Genomic DNA, 18,229 nt, shown 5'->3' with positions numbered 1-18,229 from the left:
TTTTGTGCACTTTCTTAAAGACAGCTTCCACTGGGGCCCTCCAAAGAGAGCTTCTGGATAAAGGCCAATACCACTCACTGCTGCTTTCCTCCCTTGGCCCTTTGACTTCTAATGGCCCATCCCTCTGATGGGGGGTCACATCGCCCTCCAGGCATCCTCTTGGAAAATATTCAAAATGGCACTATGCTTGCTATATTCAGTTGCCCACATTTGGTCCACAGGAAACACCCTTGCATCCTTGCTCAGCTGTTTCTAGAAATACAGTTAGCTCCCAATGCAGCACTCTCTCTTCCTCTCTTGCTCTCACTCTCACTTTCACTCTTACTCTCTCACTTTCTTTGCCACAGTAAAGCTGAACTTCAGTCCAGGTCTTATACCAATCCTAATGCACCCCAACCCCCAGATGACACATGTCCATCTTTCAAAGTTGGCCTCTTGAAACCGCTCTCAGTTAAAGCAAGGCTGAAGCAGCTCTCCAAAAGGGAAGGTCACAAAGCATTTGGAAAACTTCTCACACAGGAATTCTCTCTCTTCATCTTCATTTTCCAGTTCTTTTCATGAAACAAGGGTTTGCAAACCTGGATGCTGTCCACACTTTTGCATATTTTGCATATATCGTCCAGACCTTGCTTTGGAATATGAAGTTACTTGGCTACTGCTGTTTGCTCTAGGTCTCAGGAGCTTCAGCTGAAACTGCGAAGGAAAGTGTCTCATTTGATCATCCTGTCAAATATTGATTTGCTCTTTTTTTTTCTTGCATGGCCTCCTTTGTAAACCAGGATGCAGTCATTAGTGAATTGACTAGTGAGATGACAACTAAAGGTTTCTTCTGATCCTATTTTTCAGCCTTAAGATGACTATCAGAATCTATCCTGGTCCTCAGATTTTTATAGATACCCAAAGTTATTGACATTGCATTGGTTCTTCTGTATGTTCTACTAATGGATTCATGTTATATTTTTGTATGACAAATGGAACTGCATCTCAGAGAAGTGAGCACCTACACCCACAGTAGAAATCATTTTAAGTTTTGCTCTAGCAACATGGAGCTTGGCTATGTTGTTGCAGACCAGATTTTAAGCTGTAGGATACTGTGTCTACTTACTTCTTCCACAAAAAAATAAAACACCCTTCAGGTGCCTATTCTATTTAAAAAAAGTCAAGACTTAGAAACACGAGAACAGGAACAGGAAGAAACAATGAACTTGCATCTAAGGCAGTCCTCCAGCCAAAAGTTGCCAAACCCACAGAAAATGTGGACTTTGAAAAACGACATACAGATAGGGGGTTTTTTGTCTCTTTTAGGAGAGATTTATTTATTTTTCATAATATGTCTTCAATTAGTATTTGGGGAGAGGATATCTGTTTTTCTTTTTGAGCTTTAGTGCTCTGAAATTCTAAAATGAAGTCTCCAATGATTTCCAGCATGGCTTCAATTAAAAACAGAAGATGCCCTTCCCACATGGCTGCATTACATGCATGTCCTGCCACAGCAACAACTAGTTGACACTAATAGTCATGGGATTTGAGAACTACAAAAAAGACTTTGAACCATCAGAACTAGAAAAGTGGCTTATAATTGTTACTAATATAAACCATTGTTAATTACATAATAATGACTTTAGCATGTCAGGTAAAATTATTTCACTTATTTGATTTTATAATTTTTTCTATGCACATATCATGTACAAATTCTTTTTTCTTAAACCATACATATTTTTTAAGTATATCTTTATTGATTTCTGAGAGAGGAAGGGAAAGGGAGAGAGAGATAGAGACATCAATGATGAGAGAGTCATTGATCTGCTGCCTCCTGCACGCCCCCCACTGGGGACTGAGCCTGCAACCCTGGGCATGTGCCCTGACCAGAATCAAACCCTGATCTCCTGGATGATAGGTCGATGCTCAACCTCTGAGCCACGCCCTGCCTGGCTTAAATCCTATTTTTAATGTATGCTGTCTTGGAGGCATACCTATAAGTATGCCCCAAATTACCTCAGTTGCTTCTGGAGCAGTGTTATCCATTCTGAAGTTTCCACATTTGAGAAGAAATACTTCTTGGAGCATTTACCTTTCTAGTTACCACACAGAGCTGGTAAGATCATCTTTCTCAAACGACTCCCTTCATCACAAAGTCTCAAAACTCATTCATCACTTAGGTATAATTGTTGCTTAACTTTTGAACAATTTGTACCACTTATACTTCAGAAAGTTTCTAGTGCTGACGCAGATGTTTTATAATCTTTCTAAACCACTATCCAATATATTAAATCACTGTTAGCTTATTATTAAAAAATTAAGAAAATCTAAAGCTTCTTACAAAGAATGGTTTGATGATAAATGTAGCAGGCCAGAAAAAAGTAGATTACTGATTTTATGCAAAATATATTAAAGGGTAGAAATTCATTAATAATAACCATGTTTTTCCTCTGTACTCATCTTAGAGAGAGCAAAGGAACTTGTCATACAGTAACTGCAAGAATTAAAATCAGCTGTATTAGACCTTTAAGAATTTCAGTTTGGGAGCCTTGTATTTTCTGGTGTTCAATTAAACCATTCTCACAATTGATTCACAGACACCTGAGAAGGATTGGCATAATCATTACAGTAAGACATTAATGTGTCCTCTTTAATTTGTAGTGAGAACTCAATCATAGACATAACAAGCCCACTCCAGTGGTCTCTTGTTGCTATAGGTGAGATTAAAGGGTTTGGGGCATCTCTTTCATCTGTCAAGGCACCAAAAAAGAACGTGTTGCCACCACGAATCTATAAACAATTTCCCAACGGGTGTGCATTGGTTTTGACTAAAATGTTCCCGCAGATGAGAAAAGTAAGTGTATCTCTTCATGGGCAGAGATGGAATTTTGTTTTCTCAGTGTTTATGCAGGACAACAAACAGGATCCAGGTAGTTCTTGCCCAACAGTGGTTTTGGATGGTGCCTTTAGTTATGTGGCAAACATCTACTGTCAACAAGCCAAAACCTGGAAAGGGTACAAAAATATAATCAGCCCAAACCTAGTTGCAGAAAGGACTTATCCACAACTAATTGTTATGTGATTCATTAGTATAATCTTGCAGTTTTCACTCTTTTCATCTCATGGCACACATAAATTAATTAGTAAAATTCTACGGCACACAGAAAAATATATTTTTTGCCGATCTGAGAAAATAATATGTATAATTTTGATTTATTGTATTGGCTGTTGTCATTTTTAACTTGACAGTCTACGGGAAAAGAGGTCAGTGCCCCTGACTAAATAGTTAGGTACTTCATGTTTTAAAATTTCTTGTGGCACACCAGTTGAAAATCACTGGTCTTATTATTTGTACAGACCTTATATGATATCTCTGTTTTCTGGCAGCTATAACTACAGCTTTTGACCCAGGGGAGTGGGGGGAAACAACCCTCTGGCATCACCACCCAGCTCTAATGCCGTCAGGTTTCCTTTAATTCTGGCACCATGGAAAGAAGAGGTTTTTAGTTCTTTGTCAGAGATGATTTTCCATTATTATTTAATCTTTATTTTATACTTATTATTTGATCTTAATTAAGTAAACAAAAGCTTATGTGGCCTAGAAATGTTTTTGGGTTTTTTTTCCTGTATTATGGGCCTAAAGTATTTAGCTTTGTCCTTTAGACTTTTAAAGTTTATAATAAACATAATGAAGAAAAAAACCTTTAAATATATCTATCTAAAAAACTGAGATAATGACTTTGAGAGAAAAAAAAAGAACTGATCCAAATAGAGTTAGCTTACTTATATACAGATCCCAGAATTTAACTATCAGCATAGCTATTTTTAATAAATTAGTACACTGTAATGGCAATTTAATTCATCGATATTTTGAGTATCTATGTAAGCATTGTATTAACTGCTGTAAAATGAGCCAGGAGAAATTCCCACAAGCATCTCAGACTAAACATATCCCCAAAGAAAGAATTAATATCCCCAAATTTTACTCTATTGAGCTGTCATTTACAAATTAGAGTCACCCTATATCCCTCCTTATCTTTCTCCAGGCTCCTAACAACCTCCAACCAGCTAGTTACCAAATCCTTTTTACCTCCAAATATTTTTCCAAGCCTTTTCCCTATACTCTGTTCTAAGTGCCTCAACCTGGTTTGTTCTTTTACTCTTATCATCCCATGCTTGTTTTGTGAGTCCAGTTCTTGAGCTAAATAATAGTGATGCAAAAATAAGACACACTCTCTTCCTTTGAGATATTGTAGTTGGACGGTCAGGCATAAAAACCCATATATGGAACGTTACGGCAAATGACATATTAGAGATATAAATAGGATATTGTAATAATGCCAAGAAGGGGTATCTAACCCAATCTGAGGACTGAGTGAAACTCTCCTTGAAAACTTTCCAAATTGGTTGTTAAAGATTGAGCAGACCCTAAACAAGGTAATAGGGTGATGGCAAAAGAAGGCCGTTCCAACCCTATGGGACATTGTGAACCAAAGTAGCTTTGAAATAACCTGATATTCTCAGGGAATCACAAGTAATTCTGTATATTATAGAGCATCAACTATAAAAGGGGATTGGGAAAAGTAGGCTAGGATCAGATGATAGTAAGAGATTAGACTTTATCCTATGGGTGATGGAGAGCCAATGAAAGGTTTGAGAGAGAAGTGAGGTGGCCATTTCTTTGTTTCAAATAAGTAAATCTGCTGAGAGCAAGGAGGGAAGATTTGAAGAGGACTGAGTCAGGGAGAGAAGTTAAGAGACTTTTTCAAACGTCAGGTGAGAGAGAAGTGATATGTTTGCTGTCTCTCTTCTCCCAAGCAAGAAGAGAGATGGCAAACATAGGGGAGAAACAGACAAATACAAGCCCTAGATCTTATCTGTGGCTTGAAGGATCAGGAAGAATCAAAGATAATTCTCTGCTTAAGTGATGGATTAGAGAGCTCAACTGGCAACTGAGACAGAATAGTTGAGAAGGCACAGGCTTAGGGGAAAGACGATGAGTTCAGTTTCGAACATGTTGCGGTTGAGATGCCTGTAGGACATCCAGGTGGTGATCTCTCACAGGCAGTTGGATATACACGTCTGAAGCTTGGGAGACAGGGTGGGGCTGGAAATAAAATGTTGGAAGTAATCAGAAAATAGGTAATAGCTTAAACCATAAAAATAGATCATCCAGAGAAAGTGAGTAGAATAAAAGCTGACGAAGAACCTCATGGAAATACCGACATCTAAGCAGTTTGGGGAAATAAGAGCATTTGCATTTAGACAATGAACTGTTAGAGGACAACTCTAGTAGAGTGTGGTGCCATGGAAAGCTAAAAAGTGAAAATGTGTGAGATCAAAACAGGGGTAATGTTGTCAAATGTAATACATGATCTAGTAAGATGAGATTTGTAGCTAATCATTGGTTTTGGCATTGAGAAGGTCCTTTCTAATCAAATGAAGAGTAGTTTCAGTAAAATATTGTGGGCAGAAATTAGACTACTATAGACTGAAGAGGTATAAGAAATGAGAAAGAGGGACTGGTAAAGACTTTCAACAAGTAAAAATAAGAAATAGGGAAAGATATTGGATTCAGAACGGAAAATGATCTAGGGGCAGTTTATGGGCAGAGGTGGAATTATCAATACTAAGGGAAATATTAAAAACACAGGAGGGAGTTGGACTGTTGGAACAAGGACCCTAATTATGTGGGAAAAGATCAGGTCAAGGACATTGGTGAGTAGCTGGTAGGGTGCTGATTAATGAACAAGGGGAACTGGAGGGTCACTTCCTCCCTTGAATTTTCACTTTCAACTACTGGAATTCACCCTTCAGGCCCTGTTGGGATAATATTTCTATACTTCAAATCCAATGTTGTCATTTAAAATCTTTTAATGGCTGTGTAAGTAGAGGAGTCACAGAAGCTATCACTGCCTACCATTCCTTCACCCCTTTTGGGGAAAAATTGATTCTAGACAGTTTTTGTATAAAATAATTAGTGCTCGCTCCATCATCTGCAAGTGAATCTTTGCCTTTTCTACGGGGTGATTAGGTTACAGATCAGTGCCTAGTGCAGGTGAATTCATCAGTCATAAGGGAGTCCAGTCTTTTCTGAAATGGTTTGGTACAAAATCCTGTTCCAAAGGGAGCATCCTTTATTGAATTGTGGTAAGACCAATTATATAGGATCTCTTTCTTAAAATGGATAATTAAATGAAGGATGAACAAAGAGAGTGTCAGTCACTCTATGTTGAATGAGTACTATGACTCCAAGGCAGTTATACATCCCAGCCTCTGCAGTCCTGGAACCTAGAGCCAGTATGCCAAAGAAAAACATGCTGACCCATCACTATTTCACATTCTTTGCAATAAGTCCTCATTTCTGGGGGATTACTACCAACCTTTAAGAGCCAAGCTAAGATGAACTTTGAAGTGCCTTGATATACATTTTCCACTTTATGTTTTAATGTTCTAGGTTGGTGAAAACAGGATCTGTGGTTTAGGGAATACTGTATATGCCTCCACTTAAAGGATTCTCAAATAATATTAGTATATTAAATGATCCCAAAAGCCCTACAGCAAAGAAACTGTTTAGCTTAGTTTGATCCAGTTTTTCACAAACTTTTTTAACCACAGAACCACTTTTCTTTTTTTTTAAATAACTATTAACACTTCACTAAATACACTTTGGGAAAACTAGCATAAAGGGTAAGGTCTAAAATCATGCCTGGAGTACAGATTGACCACAAGCATTTATCTTTTCTTCCACTTGAAACTCCCCTAAAAAGGCTATAAAAACATAAAGCTATTCACCACCACCCCAAAAAAGACAGAATAAGAAATAACTCATAACAGATAAGAAATCCAAGTTCACTTTAGGAAGTTTGACTTAGCCAACAAAGGAAGTTATAATGTAAAGTATCTTGAGAGAAGAAATACCAATTAGAGCTGCAGCGCAGATCCTCTGAATATCTCAGACCTGAAGGAGCCAAGCCCCGAGGAGGGCAGGGCTGAGACACAGATCAGAAAATAACAGGTTAAAAGTCTGTTTGCAAAATTGGTGGACCCTGAGTCCCTCACCCCACCCATGCAGTCAAGAACCTACATCCATACATATGGTATCTTTTAAAATTGAGCAGAAAAGAGTCTGGACTCCAAAACACAGGTGTAGTAAATAACAAATTAATCTGGAGGCTGGAATTAGAAAGATGAAAATGAAAGTTGGCACTTGAAGGATAGAACCCCTAACCTTCTTCCCAAACCCCTAGAATACTAGCAGATAGGCACATGCGACCTCAGACAGGAGGCTGGAGATTTCTGGCAAGAAATTCAGCAGCCCAATAGATCTCCTTTAAAAAGGCCAGAGTAGTGCTGAGCATATCTCTACAGTGAAACCAGCACTGGAAACGTGGGTCCACACAAATTGTTTCTAAATAACATTTTAGTGCCTTCTTCTTAAATAAAAATTCTAAGTTTAAGAGAGAGAGATGGAAACAAATACCTGTGAGTTAAGATCAAAATAGATTCCAAGACCCAAGATGCACATCTAAATAGAGCAGGGTAGCAACTTAACTTATGATCCATCAGGCTAATGGAGGTCATCCAAATAATATTAAGAATTCACTGATATGAATATTCAGCCACTTAGGAATATGAGTTTAAGATAGAGTTAGCCTCTGGGAAACTGCATAGGAGTACAAGATAGAACCAACAGTTCAACGTTAAATCCGTAAATTACTGGTTTGTGGCTCCTTATAGTCAACCTCCCCACCTCAGAGCAGAATTTATTCCCAGATCTGGGAATGGAGATCTGTATAGAGACAGGATTTAAAAGGGTTCAGCTACCATAGTAAGGAGAGTTGGAAACTTGGAGGTAGGGTGGGAGAATGAGACATTGCAAATCTGGAAACACCAAGAACAACAACAAAAAACACCTCATTCCTAAAGAAAACTTTTGTCTTGCCCTCTAATCTTTGACCCATTCTGAAATTGGACTCCCTTCAAAGCATAGCTTATTTCATGTGGTCATAATTAAATATTGGGGGGGGGGGGTAGAAATGAAAGAATGCTTTATTATCTTTAAAAAAATGTATGATTTCCTGAAATGGAATTATGAGTTATAAGGACTGGCTTCTAGCTATTGCTCCTCACTCTATTTTTACTCCACTTCTGTGAATTCTTAGGCTACTCTTTAAGCTGGTCATAAATTTGTGACTGAATCTTAGACTGAATGTCCTGTCTGCAGAATGACTACACAAAGTAAAGGGGACTTCAATTACATACATTTATCTGAAAAGTCTAAATTAGCATTTTGCTTGGTAGATGTCATGTTTTCCAACCTCAGGAAGCCATTACCCTCATTCCTCTTCAGATCCCACTCATGATTGTGAAACATGCTTGTAATCAGAACATCTCCCCTAATCCAGTCTAGAAGGATTTTGGAACATTTGCACCACTGAAAATTGTTTTCTATTTTGTTCTGTGGCTCTGGAACCACATCAGAAGTTCCCTGGGTGTTATTCAGGTCAAGATCAGTTTTAGCAAAGGTATTTGCTTGTAATCTGCCTGACACTTTTCCAACTCCCCAAGCTTTCTTCTTCTGTGCTGGCTTTTTGAAAATTCAAAGTTATTGCAGTGTAGCAACTACTTGACATGGTAATACACTCATTCTGATGAGTATTTATGTGAAATCAACTTTTGAATGTTTATGTTACATGCATTTAACAGTAACAATTGCAAGGTTAGTTTTGTTGTGTAGTTTATAAGTTTTTCTTTTGTTTCAGAAGCCTAACAGTAGCCATTGGAAAAAAACCAATCAAGTTGAATTGTGGCCGTTTGTATGCCTTCTAAAATGTCTGTGTCCCCAAGTCCTTAATTATGTAGAGATGTGGAAAGAGCTACCATCATAAACTGGGAGGTGTTTTAGCATATAAAATACCTATGAAAACATAAAATTTACTTCTACATAGAAAATCACAGAATTTCAATTCTTATTACACTGAGTCATAGAAAAATTTGATCATCACATATCCTGTGATACCTTATATTTATATAACTTGATTCCATCTCCAAAATTACTCTTTTCTAAGTTACTATAACTAATATATCAAAATAGATCATTGTTTTGAAACACTGTAATCTTCACTTGAAAGTCTATTTCTACATGAAACAATCTAAATCAGAATGCCCCTGTGAGAAAAATTTTTATTACACTCCTACCTGTGATTATAAAACAATGCTGACCTAACAGTTTGTCACACTTTTTGGAGAACAATTGTCCTTCACTGTCTTTTCCTAATTTTAAGTATAATTTGACACAGCAAATTCAAAAAGAAAATAACAACAAAAACTAAAGACAAGAGGTTACTTTGGATTAAGTAACCTCCTAATGATGTGGCAAAAAAAAAATGTCATTTAACACTCATTTAAAATAATGTAAACATTTCCAAATCACATGTGTATGTATAATTAATCATACGCAGTAGTTCCTTATACCACTAGGTAGGCATGCCTCTTTCTCAGTGGTAAGGTCATATGCACCCCAATTTAGAGAGGCATTTGGAAATGTCAGACTATTAGAATTTGTCTCTGATTGAGATGACCACTGCAAACAAATGTCTAGAATATTTTGTCTCTGGTTCAAGGCCTAAATCTTTCATTGATGCTTTCTGATGGCTCATTTTTTGATGATGATGATGATTATCATTATTATTATTATTATTATTATTATTTATTATTATTTTGCACCAGAGGTAAACTAACATTTGTAGTACTAACAACTCTTTTTCAAAGCCACATTCTAGTTGAACCGTTAGTTGGATTTTAATAATCCCAAATGGTCCTCTGATTTTGGGAAGGACCCAAATGGGCACATTTCCACACATGAGATCAAAGGAAAGAAGCAAGTAGCTCTTTATTGTACAGGTACCAAACATTTTTCACTTGCATAACATTTCCAGGCTTTAAAATTATAGCTTACTTTTCCTCCACTTTAGGGCCCATACAAGTATGTAAAATAAGATAATATTTTGAAACTCAGATATAGCAATGTGACACCAATGCTGGATACTGAATTTTACAAATAAGTTCAAAGAAATAATAGCCGTGTGAGCAGATTATCATGCCTATCATAAATTAGCACTGTCTTGCTAATGTACTAAGGAACTATTCATTACATGGAAACAACATGGTCCTGACCTTGGGAGCTAGTCTCAGACAATGTCTTTGAAGTCATTTCATTCTTGTTCTTACTTCAAGTATCTTAGACATGTGTCTTTATATAGTCCCCTTGAGGGTAGGAACCAAAGCTGAATTACTCCATGTGTTTCCCTAGCAGAGATTAAAAATGGAAATTATATGGAAAAAATATGTCATTAAATTATAACTTTATAAGACACAGCATCATTCTGCTTCTCTTCTACTGTTTCTCTATTATAAAGGTTTACATGAATTCTTCCTACATCTAAAAATTTAAAAATTACTATATACAATAAAAACAGAAAACTCCTGCCCTTACACTATAGGGTGTCCCAAGAAAATGTATACACACTTTGAATGATTATAAAGTCAGTGTTTATTAACATACAGTTTATTTTCAAAATTTAAAAGAATCTACAGAAATGAATAATTTTTTTGCAATGCCTGTTTTCAAATTGATGACTGTTCTGGCCCAGGCACTGCTGATTATGTGAAGCAATGGAATCGCAAACATCAAGAATCATTTCATTCAGCATTTGTGTGCCCTCACCATCAACTCTTGCCGGTTCTCTACTGTAACCTTTATCTTTTATGTATCCCCATAAAAAAGTGTAGTGGATAAGTTTTCTTTGTTCAAAGCTTAGTGTGGCTTCACCTATTATTTCAAATCCATTAAACATAAAAAGGAGTGAAAATTAAGTGAGTGATCAGCTGTTAAAGTGTATATACATTCCTGTGTCCCCAAAAAATGTATGCACATTTTGAATAAAGTCAGTGTTTATACTTCAACTGAATTTTCAAACCTCCAGTACCTTTTTAGAATGAATTTCCTTTGTTCAAAGCTTAGTCTGGCTGAAAAGAAAAAAAAAAACATCAATTGAACTATCAGCTGTTAAAGTGTTTATACATGTTTTGGGGACACCCTGTATATATACCTCCCAATTGTCACCCACTTCTCCATTTGAGACTCTACTAGCCTTTTGATAAATAGCTCCATTTTAACCATACACTCTTGATTTTAATCCCATATAATTAAAGCTATTATACTATCAAAATTTATGGTCACTAGATTTATATAACATTGGGCTTTATTTAAAACTACCTAATTTTTTCATAAGCATTTCAAGGGACAGTAGCAGTTTATGAAATGCATTTTAATCTGAAGTATTAACATTCCTATTCTTTCTCTCTCAGTATTGAATTCTGCTTATACTTGGCTTATACAACCAACAAAATGAGTCTAGGATTGGTTGATGATAGATTCCATTCATATTGATGAACGAATGTCTGGTATTGAAAGCCCCCCTCATTACTACATTTTTTTCTCCTTCACAGATGGTCTTGATTACTTTGTTACATTTACTCTTAAAGATGTATTTTAGGATGTCTTTGTTAAGTTCCTTCCAAATCCTGCTATGATTACCACTGTAATAGCACTTTAATTAATTTGGGAGGGTGTGACCTTGTGTGCCTTTCTATTTGTTTGTTTTGTTTTGTGTCTCATTAAATTTCTGATGCATTCTTCACCTGCATCACTGTTGAACTTGAGGTTGTTTTAGTAATGTAATGGAATATTTTCTGTAATATATTTCCTATGAATTATTTATAGAATATAGAAAAGATACATAATTTTTAAGTATTATCCTTCTAGTGTCTCGTTATTTTTTCAGTAGATTCCTTTGGGTTTTCAGGGCAAAAAATCATAGAGCTACAAATAATTCTTTGGTAATTTCCTATGACAAAACATTTAATAATATTGAAACTTGCAATTCTGAAATAAATTGTATGAGCTAGTAGCATAGTGCATAATACTGCTGGAATTTTTAAAATCTGCTGGATTCAATTTACAATAGCATTTGGGAGGATTTCTTTACATCTATATTTTGACAAATCCAAATTCAAATAATTCCTTCTTTGTAGGTCTGTCAGCTTTCAAGATTCAGTACCAGGTTGATACTGGATTTAAAAAATAATTAGGAAACGTATCTTTTATTATTTCCTGAAAAATATTTTCAAAGGAAACCAACTACATTAATTGTTGTTGGGGCAATCCCTGGCATAGGCGTGTAGGAGTCAACTAGAAAAGCATGAAGGGAGCATTGGCACTGTAGGTGGCATTAGGCTGGACCTCAGGAACTAGGGGAGACCCATCATCCCATCTCTCTTTCTCACCTTAGTTATTTAAAAGCAGAAATACATTATCAACTTCTCATTGTGATATGGTAAAATATTGACATTACCCCTGAGTGAAAGCATATGCTTCAGCAAGTACACTGGGAATATGTATTTTTGTGTATCTCTTTCATGAATCATATTCAAGATTGCTACGTGCATCCTCAGGAGCATTATCCAACATTTGTAACGCAACATTAAATCCAGCCCTGAAATCACATGAAACATTAAAATAATGTTTAAAGTACTATAACCTTTTGCAGGAGGATGGGCCTTTTTTCTATTTTCCATGTAACTGGAATGCAGATCATCAGGCAATTGCAAAAGTCAGAACGTAAGATAAAGTTATATAAACAAAATTATCCTTATCAGGGCTTCAGAACACTATAATAACATTTTTTCAGGGTTGAATGTAATGTTTATGCTTACGTGTTTCCTTAAATAAATTTTAAAACTGTTCACTAAACTTGCTATCATTGAGTATAGACCTCCCCACAAATGGGCAAAACCTTCAGGAAAACACTGGTGCACCTCCCAGCCTATGATATTTAAAGTTATAGTATAACCAAACAGAGGTAGAAGCTGCTGCACATAACAGAAACTTACAACCTTGGGACCTGGAATATTAATCAGTAGTTAACTGCAAACTAAGCTCTAAATTACGATCCATAGGGATTCCTTACCACAAATTGCTGATTTCACTGGACTTAAGAGTAGCTTCCTCTGAGGGACTGATCATAAAAAGCCAAACCTCCCATAGCTACAGGAAAACAATGCATTTCTTTGGGTTAGCAGGGTATAATTGATTTCAAAACACATTACCATTATATTTTTTCTTCAAAATGGGGATAGCTTCAACATTTATGTGATTATGAACTAATGCACATTCATTGTATTAAATTTAAAAAGTCAAGATCAAAAGTTATAAAGAATATATTTTAAGTCATCTCTACAGAAATTCCTCCATCCAAAGATTACTACTCTTAACATTTTGATGTAGATCATTACAGAATCTCTATTAAAAATATCTTCTATAAAGGCTCATGCTCACTTACAATATAACTAAAAATACTTATTTTCTTTGGTTACTCTCTCCCCCTCCACCCACCCGCCCTCCTCCATCGCTCTGACATTCATCAGTCTCATCTATGCTTCCATGTCATTGAATCTATTCTGTTCATCAGTTTATTAAGTTCTTTAGATTCCACGTATAAGTGAGATCATGTGATATTTGTCTTTCGCTGCCTGGCTTATTTCACTTAGCATAATATTCTCCAGGTCCATCCATACTGTCCTAAAGGGTACAAGATTCTTCTTCTTTACAGCTGCGTAGTATCCCATGGTGTAAATGTCCCACAGCTTTTTTATCACAACCCAAGGACATGGACAATAGTGGGGAGAGGGACTAGGGAGGGGGAAGAAATGGGGTGGAATGGGTCATTGGGGAGAAAAAGGGGCATCTGTAATACTTTAAACAATAATAATTTTTTTTTAAAAAAAAGGAAATCAATTCAAAACATCTTTAAAAAGAAAAATAAATAAATAAATAAAAATATTTTCAAAATAGGTATCATTTCTTTTAAATATTACATAGTTTTGGAACTGTTTTTTATTGTATTCTCTTACATGTGATCAAAAAATATGTATCCAAATCATTATAAAACACTCAAAAGAATTTTAAAATTCCGTTAGGTAGTGTTACCTTCATTACTCATTAGTAACTAATTTATGTGTCTGTATTGACCAAAATTAATGTCTTACAATTGCATTAATATGATGGAGTTCACGATTTGTTATTCATTTGTAAAGACACCCAAAACACCTTTGCCAATACAGTAAGCCCTCAATTTTACAGACCTCAATTTAACAGACTTTGGATTTAATGGACAAAATTTCCGGCCTGTATGGCATATGTGAAAATTAATACCCTGTTAATTTTAAAATGCTTTTAACCAAGGTTTGCTTATAATTAACAGGTTATTTTTTTTGGTTATTAATTTACTGTTATTTTAAACAAACTTTAGCAAATAGGCCATATGTTGGAAAAAACAATAGTAATTTTGCTGACATAAATAAATATTACATATTTACAACTAATTTAAATCCAAGAGTCACAATGTTTCACAAATGATTAGCTTGTTATCACACCGCATCACACAAGGTAATTGGTTCTGTTATCTCCAGGCTTGACTTTCTGCAACAGTTTGAATGCCTGAGGCCCATATTCCCAAGTGTGCCCCAGCCATGTGAACTTGTTTACTCCCAGTGACTGGCGAATGCACACATTTACTAGGCCTATTCAGTATAAATTTAAAATTACATTAATACATATAGAAAACTTTTCTGTGAATTTAAACTTTTTATACATACTTAATTTTAATTACACAAATGTGTCTACATAAGTAAAAACAGGTAAACTAAGTAATTTGTCAATTTTTTGGCATACACATTCTGAAAACCTACTTTATTATATAATGGGCTTTTGGCTTTAATGGACACCCCCGCGCCCAAATTAGTCCATTATGCTGAGGTTTTACTATATTTCCTCTGTTCCCTACTTCCCAACCCTCCCTCCAATCTGTCTTGGTTCCCACCTAGTTCTCTCTGCTAATAACCCAAGTTATATTAACTCAATGATCAAAGCTGAAAATTATAAGATTTCACTAGGACACTTTTCTGTAAACTGTACAAATAGACAGTAAACATGACCTCTTTGTATATGTGTGTATTGATAGACTAAAATATCTGTGAATAGAATCACAAAGAAACTAGTAATATATGTTTCCTCTGGGGAGGGAGTTAAGTGACTGGAGGTGGGTGACAGAGATGGGAAGGAATTTTTTATTATATACCCTTTTATGCTTTATAAATGTTTATTATACTGCCTATTCAAAAAAATTAATAAAAATATATCTGCATATGTGCAAACAAGGATAAAGTTATTAGCTTACTAGGGAATAGGCTGCTCCTTCAGGTTCCATAATTTACTAGGTGCCCAGAGAAATGAAACCACTGACTGAAACAGTGTCAACCTACGCTGTGCAATGGAAAAATAATTTTACTCTGAAAGTAGTTTTAGTTGCCATTCTATAAAGGGTGCCATGACAGATTTAGAGTGCCGTGTTTGAAGCAGTGATTCAGCAAAGGCACGTCAGCACCTTCTAGATGTGATAACATCTGGCCTGAATACATACACACACATGAGCATGCACACACACACACACACACACACACACACACACAGCAGTGTGGTAGAGAAACAACCTGAGACTATTCCTCATTGGGGACAGCTGCTCAGAGGTAAGGAAATAGGCAGAAATTCTCATTTCAATCTTGGTCTTTTCTAAAAAATAAGATATTCTGGTTCCTGGTATTGTAAATCATGTTATGCCCTTTGGGCAATATCTGTGTGATAAAAACAATGTTCAAGTTTCTGAGTTAGTTACACTGCGCTATGCAAGGCTCAGATGTCCTTGATATTGCCTCACTATTTTTTTGCTCTTTATTTGCAGGTAGTGAAATCAAAGTTATCCAAAGAAAATCACGTCATTAAAATAAAACTATCAAGAAATCATACTGTGGGAAAATACTTCAGCAATCAAAGCAAACTACAACAACAAGACTCTGTAATAAATTTTCAATCGCCATATCATGTCAGAGGTCCAATTAATCAGGTTTGCTCTGAAATCCTTCTCAGCAGGATGTGTTCAAGTAAAGGAACTGTGTAGACTCCCTGGAGTAAGGCTGAATTTGCAATTGAAGACAAACCACTAACTTGGATGATCGTCTAAAACCCAAATCCTGTGCATCACCTGTATTTTAGATTGACAGCACTCCCTCATGCATACAGGCACACAGTTATACACCAATACCCACACAGCTAAAAAACAAAATAATAACACTTTTTTCTAATACTTCATAAAGTCAAGATGTGCATTTAAATATCAGTTGGTTTTCAATGTGAAAGAAAGGGCTAGAAAAAGTTTACTCGAATATAATATGGACAAGAACCACTGTGGGCTAGGTATTGCATTGTGATAATAGAGAAATACACTTGAATTATGTGGAAAAAAGAATAATGCTATGAGTATTGTGTTATCTTCTCTGTTGGTACATTAATACTAAACAGGGTAAAAAAGCAATTACATTCCACTTGCAAGTAGGGATTGCATTTGTGTCCATCAAGAGAAAACGTGGTGTTTATGATGGCTTCAGCTTTGTGAATCTAATGCTCATGAAAAACATTTTTTTTTCTGTGCTTTTTAAATTTTATAACTGAAAGCAAAAGAACAGGAATGCTCCACAAGGGAATTCAAATAGACTCTATGAAAGAGATAAGGAGTGTAATATTTTACAGTTAAAACACCAGTATAATTAACTTTGCACTCTGTAATTTTCACAAACATTCCCTCCTATCCTGACCTTGAACTTGGATGGGTAACTGTAGTCTAAGTTGATTAAATATGTAATTTTAAAGTGTGAAGCAAGATATAGTTCCTCATGTATTACTTTGTTTATTGATGATATTACTTAAGAAAGTTTTGGTTTGCCATAGAGCCCTGTGTAGTGTAAGATTACAATTACATTTTATGTAAATATTTTGCAAAGAATTAGGTATTCTCAAGTGCATAGGCATTTATTTCCATAAAGCATTTATTTGTACATGTCCACAAATAGTCTTATGTTACTAGTAACTATATTTTTAGTTTCCTGAACAACTGTATCTAGTTCAAATTTAGCATAAGCATAAATTATTTTTTATTAAAACTGGCATACATATAAAACACACCTAATTCTGGTATTAACTTTTTCTTCTATATTTTAATTTCAAAACAGTAAACTTTTAATTTTACAAATGCTTTGTTGTGAGATAACGCCTCAAAGTTACAATGGTTTTTAAAGGATTATTTTTCTTTTGAGGGAAAAAGAGCTGAAAGGGTTAATTCAACACATGGCTGAAATTACCAAATGTACAAATACCTCAATTTTATTACCTTAAAAATATAAAACTATTTTGATCAATCAGTTCCTTAGTATGAATATCCACCTCTTTTAAATACTCTATTTTTATATATATTTTTATATGAAAGTAAACATGAATTTATATTTAACTGTCTTAAATTATATTTAAGCATAAATATCACTTGATATAAACAATACATATCTGCATCGATAGATGATAAACTTTTTAAAAGAATGGTACAGAATTCACTTTTTAAATGAAGGTTTCTTCTAATATCTTCAGCTACATGCAAGCATCATTTTTAGGTTTTCGATTATTTTTTAATGAAGTAAGATGTTGCCTATTCATGCAGCCTCTCTATCAAGTTTTAATGTATTACATTCTCTGTAACAGGATTGTAGTCAGTGGCTGTTTCTTGGAACTTACTGTAACATAAACGTAATAACTGTCTGACTGAGGTTTGTCTGGCATTTACCTCTTCACTATTGAAATAAGAATGGATTTTAGACACAATTGTAATGATGTTATTAATAAATGTGTTAGTATTACTCTGTGTTCAGAGAGTATCTTTTCTTTTTCACTGTAGGTATACAATAATACAAACGGTGACCCTCTTGGTACAGAGATATTATCATGCAGATTCAACTATTGGAGTGTGCTTTAATAAGATAACTACACTCCTATCCTGATATTCTCTAAATTTTTATCAGATGAACTTCCTTCTGAATAGTGACTAAAGCTTGTGAACATAGTGCTGTAACAAGCTTTTTCTTTTTTTTAAATAAAGCACTGAAATACTAGGAATCATTTTATTTTGCTGTTTTTTTCTTGATTGAGAGAGAAAGAAACATCAATTTTTGTTGTTCCACTTATTTATGCATTCACTGGTTGCTTCTTGTATGTGTCCTGACTGGAGAACGAACCCACCACCTGATG

At 35.2% G+C, this 18,229-nt stretch overlaps 1 protein-coding gene across 1 annotated transcript in view; it reads left to right on the top strand.

Moving 5' to 3' along the window:
• The window catches only part of CPED1 (cadherin like and PC-esterase domain containing 1), a 270,333-nt gene extending 252,492 nt beyond the window's left edge, over nucleotides 1-17,841 (top strand). Inside the window, exon 22 of the mRNA XM_016213335.2 lies at nucleotides 15,843-17,841. Coding sequence (XP_016068821.2) covers nucleotides 15,843-16,058 — 216 coding nt within the window. The 3' untranslated portion in view covers nucleotides 16,059-17,841. The remainder of the gene's footprint in view (nucleotides 1-15,842) is intronic.
• The last annotated feature ends 388 nt before the right edge of the window (nucleotides 17,842-18,229 follow it).

This window comes from Miniopterus natalensis, chromosome 10, assembly GCF_054644295.1.
Source record: "Miniopterus natalensis isolate mMinNat1 chromosome 10, mMinNat1.hap1, whole genome shotgun sequence".
Lineage (NCBI taxonomy): Eukaryota > Metazoa > Chordata > Mammalia > Chiroptera > Miniopteridae > Miniopterus > Miniopterus natalensis.
The sequence above is the reverse complement of the archived record's forward strand: the minus strand, read 5'-3'. Positions and strand labels throughout refer to the sequence as shown.